General features: G+C 50.0%; 1 protein-coding gene and 1 pseudogene across 1 annotated transcript; one reads left to right on the forward strand and one right to left on the reverse strand.

The window, feature by feature from the left end:
• Positions 1 to 333: 333 nt before the first annotated feature.
• Positions 334 to 8,738, reverse strand: DMAP1 (DNA methyltransferase 1 associated protein 1). The gene is made up of 11 exons (XM_055341574.1): positions 8,679 to 8,738; positions 8,369 to 8,518; positions 7,908 to 7,999; positions 7,458 to 7,653; positions 2,296 to 2,454; positions 2,004 to 2,171; positions 1,654 to 1,839; positions 1,452 to 1,523; positions 1,079 to 1,151; positions 691 to 986; positions 334 to 445 (listed from the first exon to the last, which is right to left on the reverse strand). Exons 2-11 carry the CDS (start codon positions 8,471 to 8,473, stop codon positions 386 to 388), a joined length of 1,407 nt encoding a protein of 468 aa, XP_055197549.1. The 5' UTR covers positions 8,474 to 8,518; positions 8,679 to 8,738; the 3' UTR covers positions 334 to 385.
• Positions 8,739 to 16,300: 7,562 nt separating this feature from the next.
• On the forward strand, positions 16,301 to 17,092 carry LOC129520491 (transcription initiation factor TFIID subunit 9-like; annotated as a pseudogene).
• Positions 17,093 to 17,417: the final 325 nt, after the last annotated feature.

Consider the following 17,417-nt stretch of genomic DNA (forward strand, 5'->3'; position numbering starts at 1 on the left):
TGCTGAAGGCCACCGGTATGGCCGGCAGCCACTGGAGCACCTGGGAGACCCTCCCTGAGTGAGCACAGGGCCATGGGGACTGTCTGAGCATAAGGTAACATTCAAAGTTGCTGGTATCTGAGACCACTACTGTGTGTGAACCATCTTGAGTGCAGAACCAAGTACAGGTGGTGTTCGGGCAAAGCTGGCAGTGGCAAGAGGGCTGCTAAGTTAGGGCCTCTGCGCAGGCAAGTTCCAATGCCACCCCTGTGCAGTGGGTGTGGCGACCAGCTCCTGCCCACCCTCCCAGCCAGGGGCATCACAAGGGGTGGGAAGGAAGAGGAAGCAGCCCAGTCCGACTCAGCAGCTCTATTTACACAGCAGCACCCACACCCCGTGTGGCCTCTCATGGCTTCTTGGCTTTCTTCACAGAAGAGGAGCTGGAGGCCGATTCCCGTCGCTTCCTCTGAGAAAACACAGAAGGTGCTGGGGTCAATGGCCCCCAAAGCTCGATTCGGGCTTGGTGCACGCGTTTCACACTCAGGGCAGGTGATGCCCACTGGCCACCCACTCCTACCCTCCATCTCGGACCCATCAGAGTGACCACTCCCAGTGTGGGCGCTAGAGGGAGCAGCGGGGGCCCGTACACACTGGGGCGCTTGCTCTTCCGCTGAGCCAGTCCGTGCTCCCCCCACCCAGCCAGGCTCTTACCGAATTGGGTGTGAGGGGTGCGCCCACCACATCAATGATGGTATCCTTGGTGGGGTCAGGGCCGAGACCGGGTTCGGGTACTGCTGGCTCAGCAGAGGCTGGGGCCGGGCCCGATGCCGGTGTGGCGGGGCCCCCCAGCACACCTGCCCTCGCCAGGGCCTCGTGCCGGTGCCGCAGCATCTGCAGCTCGTACTCGCAGTTGGCGCAGGCCTGCTTAAGCTCGTAGAGCAGCACTAGGTCACTCCGCAGCTCGTTGAACATGTGCACCAGCTCCTCCGTGGGTGTCGGGCTCAGCTCTGTGGGTGGTGGGTGGAAGGTGTGGGCAGAGCCAGGGGGTGTGGGGAGGCCAGCCACAGGACGTGCCCTCTCCTGCCCAGCCCCCACTCACCCACACCAAGCTCCAGCAGCATCTGCTCCAGGGCCTTGATCTTCTTCTGTCCCACAGAGCTTGGTAGCTTCATCTGCAATGACCCAGGCTGCTAAGCCCTCTCCAGGGCAAGTGGTTAAGAATGAGGGGGACCAAAGGCACAGGGGAGCAGAAGAGAAGTGAACCCCTGGAGGCAGCTCTACATCCAAAAAGGAAATAGCCAGCAGGTGGAACAAAGCAAGAGCTTGAGAGCTTTGACTTCGGCCTGGCCACATCCCAAGACCTCCCCACGTGCAGCACGTGGCACAACCCCTCGTGGTGCTCCAGCGCCACCCCTGTAGCATGCAGGCTGCGGGGAGCCCGGGGCCCGGCAGGGCCACGGAGGGGCACATACCCGCTGGCTCCGCAGGGTGACGCCTGCAGACTTGAAGTCCGGAAACTTGATGCCTGCAGTCTCCGGAACAGCCTGGGGGAGAATAGGTTATGGAGACCAAGGTGCGGCAGGGACAGGGCCCAGGGTTAGTCCCAAACACCCTTCTAACGCTGGGTGCTCTCGGAGCCCTCCACCCTGAGCTGGGCTGACTGCGCCTCCGCACCGGCTTCTCGGCCTCCTTCTTCTGGGGTAGCTTCTTCTTGGGGGCTTTGCGTTCCGTGCGCCGCTGCTCCGCAGTGGTGTCTGCAGCCGTTATCAGCTTCTGCAGGTCCTGGCTGCGCTTCTCCCGCTCCTTCTTCCGGGCCTCGATCTTCCGCAGCTCCTGCAGCAGATACTCCTCCTCCGCCACCTGGGAACGCAAGATGCAGAGGTGAGGGCAGACAGGAGGGAGTGCAGGGCCACTGGGCTGTGAGGGACTCCAGGAGGAAAGGAACCACGGGGGAGGGCGGGGGAAAGGGTGCAGGATGGAGGCACCCAGGTCACGAGGCAGAGGCGGCGAGGCCCGGGGCTGACCTGCTCCGGGGTCCGGTTGTAGAGCCGCTCCAGCTGTTCCTTCCGCCGCCGCTCATGCCCCGCATCAAACACTGGGATCTTGAGGTCTGTGCCTGGCACGGCCCGCACGTTGGCAAGCTTGGCACAGATATGGTAGTACCGCTCCTTCAGGTCCTCCACGGAACGCTTCTGAGGATGGGGACGCGGTCGGGAGGGAGGATGAACGGCCGGGGCCCCTGGAAGGGGCGGCGGGAAGGCGGGGCCTGCCAGGCCCAGGGCTGGGCACACGGGCAGATGCCTGACGCCCGCTCACCTTGAACTGCTGGTGGTCATACCGGTCATGGATGACCACAAAACGTAAGTCAAAGCGGCGGCTGAGGTCAAAGAGATGGTCGGTCTCTGCCTTAGTCCAAGCATCGTCGTGAAGGTACAGCTGGTACTCCTGCTCTGAGTACACGGGAACCTGCACAGTCTGCTGGCACAGAGGGGAGCACGCCGCATCAGGTCATGTCCAGGCCGCCCCAGCCCTCGGGACCACAGCCCCTCCTGTTTACCGCCCGTCCCTAGGCTGGACCAAAGCGATGCCTGCCCTGGCAGCCTGGGAATGATGTTTCCACGTGACGAAACCCACGGCTCGCCTAGATACCTCTGGCTTGGGCCCAGGAGCTACTTCACCATGCCTTCAGCTGCGGAGCCTCAGTACCAGGATGTGTGCTCCTGTCCCCACAGCTAAGGTGAGGGGCTCACGTGTAAGTGCTCCTGTGGAGTCCAAAGGTTAACTCTGGAGTAGAGCAGATGCCTAAATACTGGAGAAAGGCCCAGGATCCCCTAGTGCGTGGGACACTTGTCTGAAGCACTCCTGCCACCCAGTGGTCACAATGAGACTTGCAGCTCTTCTCTATAGAAGAAGGGCCTGAATCCTACTCCCAGCACACGCTGCCCCGCACCCGGCACATGCACCCAGCACACAGCACATGTCCCTGCCTCCCCGCAGCCACGCTCCAACTCCCAGGTCTTCATCAGGGACAAAACGCAGCACCAGCAGCAGGGCCCGTAGTCAGGAGTCCAGGCCTCCAGGAAGGAGTCGATGTCAGGCTGGACGAGGGAAGCCCCTTTTCTCTCTCCAAGACCACACTGGCTCTGAACCTGCTCTCAAGACCCTATTGCCAGCTGCCTCTTGGACTTCTCCCAGAGGTCCCACATACACCTCAAACTTAGTATGTTCAGATGATGGATGTGAACCAGACTTACTGTGGTGATCATTTTGCAGTATACACAAATACCAATCATGATGTGCACCCAAAGCTAACAATATTGTGTGTTGATTATACCTCAACAGAAATATATGCATGTGTGTGGTACTGGACTCATCACCCTCCCTCAAACCTCTAGCTCTTCCAGTTCAGTTCTCATGTCACCATTAGCCAACACAGGTGCCCAAGCAGAGGCCTGGGAAGCATCTTTAACTCCCCCTCCCCTTCCAAAAGCTGTGGCTTTACCTCCAGAATCTCTATCTCCACCTGCCACACCACAGTCCAGAACAGCACCACCTGCCTGCATCAGAGAAACAGCCTCTCCACTGGCCTCTCTGCCTCCATTTGATCCTCTTCCAAGCAATTCTCCAACTGCAGCCAAGATGTGATCTCTCGGACCACTGTTACCTAAAGGACAGCCTGCAGACCAGTGCTGCTCCCAAACTGGTACCACTGGTCCATGTATGTTATGTTCAGAGTAGACGATTAGAAACCTTTATGACAATTTCACAGAAATCACATGCTACTGAATTGAATATGAAGAAATATGGGGGCGCCTGCATGACTCAGGTCGTGATCTCAGTGATCTCAGGCTCGAGGATCAAGCCCTGTGTCGGGGCAGGGGGGGAGGGGTCCCTGCTCAGTGAGGAGTCGGCTTTTTCCTCTCCCACTACCCCCCACAGGCTTCTGCTCACTCTCTCTCAAATAAATAAATAAAATCTTAAAAAAAACACACACACATGGACTTATATTTTGTTTTTTCTTTTAATCTTACTATATCAGTCTGATGAATTGGAAATATTCTTTTAAAGTCCTTCATCATAGATAATTTCAGAAGCATTATTCTAGAATAAATATCATGTCACCCAACCATCTCTTACTAAAAGCCTCAGAAGTTCTCCACTGTACTAAAAGTGCCTTCTAGATATTCACAAACTCCTCAAGAGCAAGGGTTGTCTGGTTCATTGCCTATCTTCAGGGTTTAGCACAGGGCCAGGCACACTAGTATCAATATTTACAGAATCAACCAATGAACACATGGGTGCATGACCTGGCCTCTCTCTGCAGCCACCGTCCCTTGTGCATCCAAAGTAAATGACTAGCAGTGTCGGGAACACAGTAGGCTCTCCCCCTCAGCCTCGGTTGTTCTTGCCTAACGTGTGTTCCCACTTCCATATTCTTTCTTCTACATAGACAACTTCTCATCCTTTTGCTCTCTTTCAGGCAGTAGCTAATCTAGGAAGTCTCTCTGGTTTCCCAGGCTTGGTTAAGTATCCCTCCTATGCATTCTAATCCAATTAAAAAAAAAAAACTAAAAAACTCAGAACTATGTAGCCAGTCCTGCTCTCTCAAGGAGCTCACAGTCAGATGAGGAAGATATTCCTTCATTCAACAAATATTTATCCTGGGCCTGCCAGACCTATGCTGGGAACACAGTGCTGAATAAGACAGACAGTGGCCTTACCTTCTCAGAGTTCACAGTCCAGCTTGAAAAAATAATTTAGTCCAGAGTGGCAAGTCTGATGACAAAACTGTAATGAGTGACACCTGATCCAGCCTGGGGACAAGGCTTAGTCCCGGAGCAGGTGACAGGAAACACTAAGGTTACTTTGAAAGAGGAGAGTGAAATGATCATGATTCTCTTTTTATAAAGACCACCCTGGCAGCAATAAGGACAGATGGGGTGAAACAAGAGCCTGGGAAGCCAGCTGGAAGGCTGTGGAAATAATCCAAGTGAGAAGTGAAAAAGCCTGAACTAAAAGTACCAGTGGAAGGGAGAGAACAGGGCACACACATAACTTTGGGTTAAAACCACAAGACTTGGCCCCTGGATGAGGGGTGAAGGAAGATGCCATCACAAGTGACTCCTGGGTCCCAAGCTGGAGCAAGAGTGGCTGGGGAGCCACAGACTGAGAGTGGGGCCCCAGGAGCAAGCAGTACTGGAGGAACAATCCTGAGTTCACCTTACTCCATTCTCCACCTGTAGTCACCATGATCTTTCTAAGACTCGAATCAGATCCGACCCTACTCTACTTAAACATCGGTCAGTAGCTCTCCAAAGATATTAGGGCAGAGCCCAGATTCCCGAGCCTGGCTGCCAAGCCCTGCCTGACCCGGCCCTGCTGACCTCTCAGGCCTCACCTTCCACCAAGTCCTACCCTGGGCTCTAGGCTTCATCAACAGGGAAATGCCAGCAGCCTGCCATTCACATGACTGCTTTTCTCCTTATGCCTTTGCTCCTGCTGGCCCCTCTGCCTGAAAAAGTCACCACACTCCTTAACATCACCTGGTGACATCCTTTAGGGCTCAACTCCAGCTCTAACTGCTCCAGAAGCTTCCATGGCCTTCAGGTCCTCCCCAAACAGCATGTATCCCACCAAACTGTAATAGCCTGTGCCTCTCCCTACTCCCTCCCCCACAATATCGAGAGTTTTTTGTGGGCCAATATTGTTTCTGATGCATTTTTGTGTCCTCAGTGCTGACTTGGCATGAAGCAGCATTTACCAAATACAAAATGAACATTCTGGGGATCCCTGGGTGGCTCAGCGGTTTGGCGCCTGCCTTCGGCCCAGGGTGGTGTGATCCTGGAGTCCTGGGATCGAGTCCCGCATTAGGCTCCCTGCATAGAGCCTGCTTCTCCCTCTGCCTTTGTGTCATCCAACCTTCCCTCCCATTAACTCAACATCTCACCTCTTGGTTGTCTTTTCTCAATCCTACACCTCCAGCCTCTCCCTCCACTGGACCTGAGGGGGTCTGAGGATGGTGGTGAGATGGAGGAAAACCAGGTCTCCCTGAGCAGATGAATGATGAGTCACACCCAGATGTGCTCAGTCCAAGAAGCCCGTGAGCCATCCAGGCAGAGCTGTCAAGGGACAACTGGCTACACTGGCCTGAGGGACTTGAAGTCCTGGGATCAGGAAGGCCCCTACTGTTTTCAGCCTCCAAGTCTAGGCTGCTCCAGGCTGCAGGGACTGTGACACCATATTGTATACTGGCTTGAACAACAGCCTAGGAAATCCTAGCCTAGCCTGGCTCTGCCTCTCACTGGCTGGGGTAGTGTGGATAAGGTCCTGTAAGGCCCTGCTCTATGTGGGCCTCAATCATCTAGACCAGAGATGATTCAAATTGGACTAGGATGCCAGCACAGGGAATGAGGAACAAAGGCAGACGTGATTTATTATGGAAACAGAATCAGGAGGACTCAATGACCACACGTATCGCAGAGATTTAGTTCAGGTGCCACCTTCTCAAAGAGGCCCACCATGACCACTCTAAATTAGGTCTCCCCTAAGCCTACAAGTTCACTCTCAACTCATTTCATATTCCATTCATATCTGGCTTCATTCTACTGATGGCTCTTATCTGAAAGAATCCAATTTATTTGCCCCCGTGTTTGTTATCTACCTTTCCCTACCTCCTCTGTCCTGTTGTTGACTGAAATAACTGGGAGACTACAGGAGAAGTCAAGGATGATTCCCAAGTTTCTGGTCTGGGCAGCTGGATGACCAGTGGTGACATTCACTGATAAGAGTGAGGAAGAAGGACAGTCCCGGTGGCGCAGCAGTTTAGCGCCGCCTGCAGCCCAGGGGGTGATCCTGGAGACGGGGGATCGAGTCCCACATCAGGCTCCCTGCATGGAGCCTACTTCTCCCTCTGCCTGTGTCTCTGCCTCTCTCTCTCTCTCTCTCTCTGTGTTTCTCATGAATGAATGAATGAATAAATAAATCTTTAAAAAAAAAAAGAGTGAGGAAGAAAGGGAATGGATGAGTTCTGCTCAAGGATACCCACTTGATCTGAAATACCTGCGGGGCCTTCAGAGAGAGACATTAAGTAAATGACTGCTATCACTCTGGCCTGGAGATATTAGGTGGGGTCCCTGGCATACAGGGGGCAACTGAAGCCACAGAGAAAATGAGACATGCTAGGGAGAAAGTGCAGAGAGACCAGGACACAGCTCCGAGGAACCAAACAGCAACATTTGAAGGGCCAAGAAAAGCCACCAAAAACCAGACCAGGTCCAGGGAAGGACAGGATCCCACGGGCAGAAGAGAACCACAAAGTCTCACTTGGCAGGCAGTTGCCATGTGGACGGAGCCGGTAGCCGTGATTGAGACACAGACTGAGTGCGCCTCTGGAGCCAACCCCAGGAGGCTGAGAGCTCGCAGGAGGCGCTCAGAGGGGGTGAGCAACCTTGGCCCACGTCTGAATGGCGGTGGCTCACCTTATTGAACCTGGCGAAGGGGTAGTCCTTGCCCTCCTCAGCTGCCCGTCGCCAGTGGAAGAACATAGCTCCATCCTTGCGGGCTGGGTTGGTGAATGGCATCCACTTCCAGGGCCGCACCTTCTTAGAGCCCAGCTTGGCCTTCACCGTGCGGTAGCCTTGACCAGTGTCACTGGGTAGCAGCGGGGGTGCATCCCTGGCAGCAAGGTTTGGAGAGACGAGAGCTTAGAGTCAGAGGTGTGAAGAGAACCTTTGGGCCCAGGCTGAGCCACCCTAGAGGAAGTCGCATCCTGGAGTGGGAAGCCTGGGCTCCTCCTGCACCCTGCTAAGCAAATGGGAGGCTTGGCCCGGGAGGGCCGGCAGAGAGAGAACTGGCAGAGAAAACCAGGAGACGGGGGTTGGGGGGGGTGGGGGGTACCAGGCCCGGGGCTGTGAGGTTCCAATACTTGCTTCTTGTCGGAGTAGAGCAGCGCATAGACCTCCCGGTGCATGCCCTCGGGCCTCTTGAAGGTCAGTGTCTCGGAGGACTTCTTGGACTTTTTCTGAGAAGGGAAGCCACAGGATAGGAAGCACAGCCTGGACCCCCCCCTTCCCTGAAAATTCTCTAGCCTAGCTCAGTCCCCGCCACAGGCAAGGGCGGGCTATGAAAGCGCGCCCCCGGGGGCACTCCTCCGACCCGTCCGAATAGGAGACCCGTTTCCACCGCCTCTCGGCAGGTGGCAGCGACTTGGGGCCACCACCCCCCACCCCACAAGGGTTCTCTGCTGCTCCGCTCATCGCTGACGGGGTCGCGCCGGTTCCCACGCGTGCCCCACACCTCGCCGAGGCAGCACACGGTCTCCGTCCCCTGACGTCACCGCTCTGCCCCCCGCCCCCCTCCCAGGACCCAAGGCTCCCAGCCGCCCCGCCACCTTGTCCGGGTTGATAATGTCCTTCTTGCTGATGGTCCCGGAGGCTGCGTCCCCCTCTGGGCCCCCGAGTTCCAGGATGTCCCGCACATCCGCGCCGGTGGCCATCGCGCCGGAGAGCAGGGGGAGCGCCCTGAGGTCAGGGGTCAGCGCCTGCGGAGGGAGCAGGCTCGGGTGAGGGGGGCGGAGCCACTGCAGCCCCCCGGAGCGGGGAGAGGCGGGCCGCCGGCGGGAGGGCAGCGGGCGCGGGCCGGGGCTCCGCCGGGGTCTCCCTCGCGACCCGGCCCGCCGCCCAGGCCCAGAGCCTCCGCACCCGGATCCCCCGACGGCCGCCGCCGCCGCTCGCCTCTCCCCGCAGAGCCTCGAACAGAAACTTCCGGCCGTGCGCACTCGAAACTCCGCCGGCAGGAGCACTTCCGGTGTGCGCCGTGCGGAAATGGGGCCGGCTGGCAGCCGCGCGGGGAAGCCGCACCCTGCGCGGCCCCGGCAGGAGTTTGTTTTGAAATTTATTGGGGTGTTTGTTTTTGTTTTTTTTTTTTATTTTATTTATTTTTTTTTATTTTTTTATTTATTTATGATAGTCACAGAGAGAGAGAGAGAGAGAGAGAGAGAGAGAGAGAGAGGCAGAGACACAGGCAGAGGGAGAAGCAGGCTCCATGCACCAGGAGCCTGATGTGGGATTCGATCCCGGGTCTCCAGGATCGGGCCCTGGGCCAAAGGCAGGCGCCAAACCGCTGCGCCACCCAGGGATCCCTGTTTTTTTTTTTTTTGAGAGAGAGAGCACATGAGTGAGGGTGTAGTGGGGGAGCAGAGGGAGAGAGCAAGAGAGAATTTTCAGCAGGCTTCATGCCCAACGCAGAGCCCGATGCCAGCTCGATCTCACAACCCTGAGACCACGACCTGAGCTGAAATCGAGTCCAATGCTTAGCTGACCAATTTCACACTTTTTAAAATGGGCAAAGAGCGTGATTAGGAAAGTCACAGAAAAAGTGCTACAGCCAATTACTGTAGAGGTAAATATGCAGCATCACTGGTATTCAAAGAAATGAAAAATTGAAGACTATAATGAGAGACCAGGTTTTGCCTTATCAGGTAGGTAAAAACCGTAAAATCATAATTGTGATACCTATTCTTGACGAGAGTACTACGGAAACAGCCACCCGCCTACCCTGTTGATGAGAATGGAAATTGGCCTGGTTTTGATCATTAGTTCACTCAACAAATTGCTTAGCACTGACCATAAACCACTTAGACGTGCGGCACTCGGGGCGCCTGGTTGGCTCTCAGTGGAGCGCGCGGCTCAAGATCTCAGGGTCCTAAGTTCAAGCCCCACATTGAGTGTAGAGATTACGTGAATAAAGTTTTAAAAAAGAAGCAGCAGCAGCACATGGCACTCTATGCCAGGCCCTGTGCTAGCCCTGAGCATACAGTAGAAAAGACAAACGTGATCGCTGCCTTCAGCTGGTACTTTTAAGAGCTGTGCACTTTATCCTATGAGAGTTATTACTTTTTTAATTTTTTTTTAATTTTTATTTACTTAGGATAGTCACAGAGAGAGAGAGAGAGAGAGGCAGAGACACAGGCAGAGGGAGAAGCAGGCTCCCTGCACCGGGAGCCCGACGTGGGACTCGATCCCGGGTCTCCAGGATCGCGCCCTGGGCCAAAGGCAGCGCCAAACCGCTGCGCCACCCAGGGATCCCGAGAGTTATTACTTAATAAGAAGAAACAAGTCGAGGGCACCTGGGTGGCTCAGTCAGTTGAGTGTCTGACTCTTGATTTTGGCTCAGGTCGTGGTGTCAGGGTCGTGGGATCAGAGCCCCTTGTGGGGAATCTGCATGCAGCAGGGAGTCTGCTTGAGATTCTCTCTCTTTTTATCCTCTGCTCCTCCCTCTGTGCTCTCTCAATCTGTCTCTCAAATAAATAAAATTGAAGAAGAAGGAGGAGGAAGAAGAAGAGGAAGAGGAGGAGGAAGAAGAAGAAGAAACAAGTAGGGGCACCTGGGGTGGCTTAGTCTGTTAAGCATCTGACTTGAGTTCAGGTCATGATCCCAGGTACCTGCTGAGCAGGGAGCCTGCTTCTCCCTCTCCCTCTCCAAGGTACCCAGACTTGCAGGAAGATCCTTTGGGGGAAAGGCCCGTCGGGAGCTGGGGATCAGGATGTCTGGGGCAAGAAGCTGGGACAGGGGCTTTGACGAGGACTGTGTGGGCCCCCATCAGTTTTGTGATCAAGAAAGATGACCTCTTCCAGGAATGACCAAAGGACACAGCCAGCGCCAGCACCCAGCAGTCAGAGGGGAGTGAGGCCTTCTTGCGGGGCTCTCTGGGCAGACCCCAACCCCCAGCACTGAGTCTCCAGTTGTTCAGCCCAGTGGGTCCCTCCTCCTGCATCTGCCACAAAGGAAAACATTGCTGTTGGTCCCCTCACCTCCAGGGTCTCTGGGGAGCTCTCTCCCCTTGCCATTTCAACTCTTCTGGAATTCTCTCCCTTGCATGCATCTCTCTTCTCCTTCCCCTGCCAGTGTCCTATCAACAGTTAACAGCTTTCCAGAGTGGATTCGTGACTCCTTCTCTCACCCCACCCTCACCTCTGGACTGTTTTTTGTATAATTTGGCTCCTTCTTTATTGATGTTATTTTATTTTATTTTTTTGGCAGAGTGGACTTCCCAGCTGCCAGAACTGTGATAAAATAAGTTTCTATTGCTTAAGCCACCCAGCCCGTAATAGTTCTGTTAGAACAGCTCAAACCGAAACATTTTTCTTTTAAATACATGTTTGTGTTTGGCGAGCCAATCCTTCTAAAGTCTGGAGTCCCTTACAAATCTTTGTAAGTCAATTTTTTTGCTTTTCTAAATTAAGCAAATAAATAAAAAGCAAAGTCAGACCCAAGACATGGCACCTTGTACCAGCCGTGTCAAATAAAGTGTTACAGAGCTCGATGGTCCTCTTTGGATTTGGAGTCCACACGTTCCACATTTGGACAGGCTGCTCTGACTCATTCACCAGGTAACCGTTAAGGTCAGAGGGGCCTGGCTCAAAAAAGAGGTTCTACAATAGATCCGGGTTGCAGTGTGAGCTGTGTTAGCAATTTGGCCTGATTATCCAACAGACCCAGTGGTCTGGGAAGTATTTTGTGCCAAGGATCTTATATGCACCTTCAGGCAACCCCAGTGGGAGGCTCACAGCACGGGCACCCAGGATTCTGAAGTAAGTCTGTGATCCTGCCTGCAAACAGGTGGCTACCACTTGGAAAGCAGTTTCTGGTACCACTGGTAGAAACTCAGTGCCTGCCCATGAGACACTAAGTAGGTAACTGGAACTGCCCCACGTGAACTGAGGATTATCCTATCCCCTGAACCATACAGGTGGGGATGCAAGTCGGCATTCCATGCTAAAATGTAAGGGGTATTTAGGGGCGCCTGGGTGGCTCAGTCAGTCAGGTGTCTGCCTTTGGTTCAGGTCATGGTCCCAGGGTCCTGGGATCGAGCCCTCATCGGGCTCCCTGCTCATCATCAGGCTCCCCACTCCTCATCCTTGTTGTCAGGCTCCCAGCTCATGTTGTCATCCTTGTTGTCTTCGTCAGGCTCCCTGCTCTGCTCCACCCACCCCCCACTTGTGCTTGCTCTCTCTTTCTGTCATATAAATAAATAAAATATTTTTTTATTTTTATTTTTTTTTAAATCTTAAAAATAAATAAATAAAATGTAAGGGTTATATACACCTTTTCCATTATAAATACTTAGTGCTCTAAGTTTCACCATAATCACTGCTTTAGCTGCATCCTGCAAATTTTGTTACATTTTCATTATCATTCTAATTTCCCTGTAATTGCTTCTTTGATCCATGGATCATTTAGAACTATGTGGCTTACTGTATTTCCAAATATTTGAGCGTTTTCAAGGTATCTTATGATCATTGATATCTAATTTAATTCCACTGTGGCCAGAGAACACGTTCTATGTAATTTCAATGCTTTTAAGTTTATTGAGATTTGTATTATGACCCAGCATATGATCCATTGATGAATATAACATGTATAAAAAATATGTGTCCCACAGTTTGGTATAGGGCTCTATAAATACCAATTAGGTCAATATGATTGACAGTATTTTCTTTTTTTATTAAAATATTTTATTTATTTATTCATGAGACACACACACAGAAAGACAGAGAGAGTCAGAGACACACAGGCAGAGGGAGAAGCAGGCTCCATGCAGGGAGCCCGATGTGGGACTCAATCCCATGACTCCAGGTTCACGCCCTGGGCTGAAGGTGGCGCTAAACCGCTGAGCCACCCAGGCGTCCAGACAGTATTTTCAAATAATCTTCTCTTTTGATTTTTTTGGCCTATTGTATCAATTGCTGAGGGGGGTTTAAAATCTCCAACAATGATTGTGGAATCATCTGTTTCTTCCTTTAATTCTGTCCATTTTTGTTCCATATATTTTGAAGCTCTGTTACTAGGCACATACACATTTATAATTGCTATATCTTCCTGGTGAATTGACCCATTTATTATTATGAAATATCTATCTTTATCTCTGGGAATAGTCTTTTTTTATTGAAGTATAATTTAATTGATATTATAGCCACTCCAGCCTTTGCAAGCTTGCTGTTTGCATGGTATATCTTTTTCCTGCCATTTTCTCTCATCTTGTTGGTATATTTACATTTTGCATCTGTTATTTAACTTTTACTCTTTTTCATCCTTTTGGACAATCTCTGCCTCTTGAGACCATAGGTGTTGGATGGGTAGCAAAAAAGAACAAGCTTAAGCCTGGCCTCATCTGTATCTTTTCTTCTTGATGATGAATGCTAGTGGACACTACAGACTTTATAGTGGACCAAATAGTTTGCAGGCTGCATTGGGCACTTCAGTTTGCAAGGTCACCTGGTTGTCCCATGGACTTTACCAGGGCCCCGTAGTAAGATAAAACTGTTTCTCAAAGGGAGATCAGTTGCTTGCAAAACAGGGCATGACTTTCTTCATAAATCCCAGGGGCTTCATCTGCAATGTTCCTCCTGGCTTGCTATAGACCCTATCAGCATGGGGCATCAACGTGATTGGATCTGGTGGGTCATGGAGACCAAGTGGCCTGTCTAATTACATTGCAGCCTAGACCAACTGGACAGTTTTCCTTTGCTCTAGATTCCTCTCAAAGCTGACAGCCTTTCAGGTCACTCAGTAAATGAGTGGGGTGCAAGACACCCAAATATGATGTATGCTCCTCAAAAATCCAAGAAGACCACCAAGTACCATATTTCAACTAATCTAAGTCACCATCAACTGAAGAGTGCACCTTCATTTATATTCCACTATGAAGATTTTTTTAAAGGTACTATCAATTAAGCCATAATATACCATTAATTGTAAGATGAATTCTCATGTTAGAGATGTTAAAATGTGAGGAAACAAACGTTGTGAATGTACTAAATGCCACTGAATTGTTCACATTAAAATGGTTAATTTTATGTTATGTGTTTTTTACTTTATTTTTTTTAATGTGAACCAATGAAATAGAGTTTTCTGTCCCTTTCATATTGTAGGAGGGCGTAAGGTGAAGCAACACGTACTTAAGAGGGGACACTGTGACACTCACTACAACACTGGACCTCCAGAAACACTCCTGCAGTGTGTTTTCATGGTTTTTACTTGATTTCATTGAATCTCAGATGCTGTGGTCCTGGCACATTCTTTTTTTTTTTTTCTTTTTTAATTTTTTATGATTTATTTATTTATTTATTTGTGATAGACAGAGAGAGAGAGAGAGAGAGAGAGAGAGAGAGAGGCAGAGACACAGGAGGAAGGAGAAGCAGGCTCCATGCTGGGAGCCCGACTCAGGACTCGATCCCGGGACTCCAGGAACATGCCCTGGGCCAAAGGTAGGCTCCAAACCACTGAGCCACCCAGGGATCCCCCCCCCCCTTTTTTCTTTTTAAAACGTATTTATTTATTTTAGAGAGAGGGAGAGCACGGGGGGAGGGGCAGTGGGAGAGGGAGACTCTCAAGCAGTCTCCATGCTGAGTGTGGAGCCTGATGCCAAGCTCAGTCTCACCACCCTGAGATCACAACGTGAGCAGAAACCAAGAGACGGCCACTTAACCCAATGTGCCACCCAGGCGTGTCCTTGCCCTCAGCACATTCTTGATTGACCAGAAGGTGTCAACAGAAGGCTTTCACAGAACTATGTCACTATTTCCTCCTGCTGACAAGGATTGTCAGGAGTCACTCATTAACCTCAGCAGAGGAAGAAAGAGGAACTTCTATCAGCAAGGAGGCTCAAGGAGGTAAAATTTGGGATGCTGCAAGTCATCCAAATGCTTTTTTTAAAATAAATTTATTTTTTATTGGTGTTCAATTTGTCAACATACAGAATAACACCCAGTGCTCATCCCGTCAAGTGCCCCCCTCAGTGCCCGCCAACCAGTCACCCCCACCCCCCGCCCTCCTCCCTAGTTCATTTCCCAGAGTTAGGAGTCTTTCATGTTCTGTCTCCCTTTCTGATATTTCCCACTTATGTTTTCTCCTTTCCCCAAATGCTTTATTTTCTGATCAGTGCTTCAACATTCACATAAGAGACCTGGCAAGGCTCTCATTTTTACCTGATATTGTACTACAACAATTCTCAGTATCACACTTTAGATCTAATTTTCAATTATTATCAGCCCCATGACTACAAGAGAGAAATCATTTTTATTATAGACATAAAAAGTCAATGGATTAGGACTTGTCTTGAGCCAAAATTTCAGGATATTGAGCTCAACATTCTTTTTCTTTACTCTGTCCAGAAAAAAACCCCTCTTCACTGAAGTTCCCAAAGCCCCCTGTCCTCATGCTGCTCCGTAGCAGAGCCATTTTAGTTCCCCAAAGCTTTGCCTTCAGTGCAACTTTCATTCAGATGGTAATCAATTGTGATTGTGGGTGTAAATTAGTGGCAGGCCCAGGGCTGCCTTTGATGTTAGTTGGGTTTTCACTGCCCAAAAATAAATACCAAATTCATGACTGTCTTTATCAGTTAAAGCCATAATTTTTAGTTATGTTTTCTAATAAAAACAAGCAGCCAAAATTGTTCCAAGAAGAATTAGGAGAACAAATAGAGCAATAACCATAGAAAAACTAAAAATATTGTTACTGAGCTTCAATTTTAAAAAGTAACAGACTTTGGGGCAGCCTGGGGGGCTCAGTGGTTTAGCGCTGCCTTCAGCCCAGGGCCTGATCCTGGAGACCCAGGATCCAGTCCCATGTTGGGTTCCCTGCATGGAGCCTGCTTCTCCGTCTGCCTGTGTCTTTGCCTCTCTCTCTCTGTGTCTCTCGTGAATAAATAAATAAATATTTAAAAAAAAGGTAACAGACTGAAGATTATAAATAGATAAGTTCTAGTTGACCTTCAAGGAACAGAATATTTCTCATTTATTCAAGTTGACTTTACAGCATATAAGAAATTGAAATTTTTCTCAATTCAAATTATGAGACTAGCACAATATCAGAGTCTAAGAGAGGAATGCTTTGAAGAATACATAATTCTCATCTTATATAAACAATTTAAGGAAATCAGAAAAGGCTGAACATTTTGCTCACCAGTCAGGATGTATGGTGGGGCAGAGCTGGAGAGTGGGACAGTCAAGCTACCCCAGAGGTTGGAAAACCATGCCAGGCAAAGAACTTGCATCAAGACCAGGACTGAGGAGGGATCCCTGGGTGGCACAGCGGTTTGGCGCCTGCCTTTGGCCCAGGGCGCTATCCTGGAGACCTGGGATCGAATCCCACGTCAGGCTCCCGGTGCATGGAGCCTGCTTCTCCCTCTGCCTATGTCTCTGCCTCTCTCTCTCTCTGTGTGTGTGACTATCATAAAAAAAAAAAAAAAAAAAAAAAAAAGACCAGGACTGAAATACATTCATGTGAGTGATTTAGCTTAAGAGGTCTGAACACCGGATGTCATGGAGTCTGGTGAGAAGGCTTCTCCCAAGAGGATGCCTAAAGATGCACAGATGATGGCTGAAATCCTGAAGGATATGGAGATACAGTATGTGAGGCATGAGTTGTAAATCAGGTGTTGGAGTTTGCCTTACAAATTGTGACCACCATCCTAAATGATGCAAAAATTCATGCAAAGCCATGCTACGATAGCTATTGTTGGTGCAGATCATGTGCGCTGGCCACCCAGTGTTGCTCTGACCAGTCTTTTACTTCTCTTCCTTAGAGTTTTTATTAGATATTTCCAGGCAAAGTAATCAACCCTCTTTTCCATTGATCAAGCCATATTCAGGCCCTAGAGTGCCACTCGATTGACATTGTTTAACTGCTCCAAGTTACACACTCAAGCCTCTACCAAAAAAAGCAACTACTTCTGCAAGAAGAAAAACAGTTCCATGACTGAATGTTGGTTCAGTTGCTAGCGGGCCAAGTACTCCCACTATGGGCACGCAAACCCCACAAACCATGTCTGTTTCGGCTAAGATAGGGACTCGGACATCCCTCACAAGGCAAAGGATTGCAGTACAGATACCCATTTCAAAGTTCTCAGCTGTGAAAGCATCAATTCCTGCCATATCAGCAGTTCAGAATGTTCTGATTAATCCATCGCCAGTAATGTTTTCATTGCAAAATACTACCAATGACTCATCAAAGGCATTAAAACAAAATGTGAAGATGGTAATAACAGTGATGACAATGGCCACTATCATTTATAGTCCAACCTTGATGCATGTAACATGTATACTTGGTCTTGAGACCATTGTACTGAAATTCAACATGCATATTGGATGTTTTACAGTTGTTTTAGAAAACTTAAATACTATTTATTGAGAAAATATAGTTACCGTACTTTTCAGTTGAGATGTAAGATTTTCTTTATAAGTAATCATTTTTGATCAGCCTTTAAATGTAAAAAATGAAATTGTCATTCATCAAAAAAAAAAAAAGATTCTTTAAAAGAAAGAGAAGAGGAGATAGAAAACTACCTAACACATTTTACTGACTAGTATGTCCTGAAAAACAAAGCTAGAGAAGGACAAGATAAAAAATATATGCATGATCCCACATAAGAACAGTGAA

Source organism: Nyctereutes procyonoides, unplaced genomic scaffold (genome assembly GCF_905146905.1).
Source record: "Nyctereutes procyonoides isolate TBG_1078 unplaced genomic scaffold, NYPRO_anot_genome, whole genome shotgun sequence".
Classification (NCBI taxonomy): domain Eukaryota; kingdom Metazoa; phylum Chordata; class Mammalia; order Carnivora; family Canidae; genus Nyctereutes; species Nyctereutes procyonoides.

What these genes read in the sequence shown, in the direction of transcription:
- DMAP1 (XM_055341574.1), bottom strand. Translation starts at nt 8,473, where the DNA reads ATGGCCACCGGCGCGGATGTGCGGGACATCCTGGAACTCGGGGGCCCA. An exon ending in CTGCTCTACTCCGACAAGAA is followed by an intron (nt 7,654 to 7,907) that starts GCAAGTATTGGA and finishes CCTTGCTGCCAG; the next exon opens with GGATGCACCCCCGCTGCTAC. An exon ending in GCTGCTGGAGCTTGGTGTGG is followed by an intron (nt 987 to 1,078) that starts GTGAGTGGGGGC and finishes CACCACCCACAG; the next exon opens with AGCTGAGCCCGACACCCACG.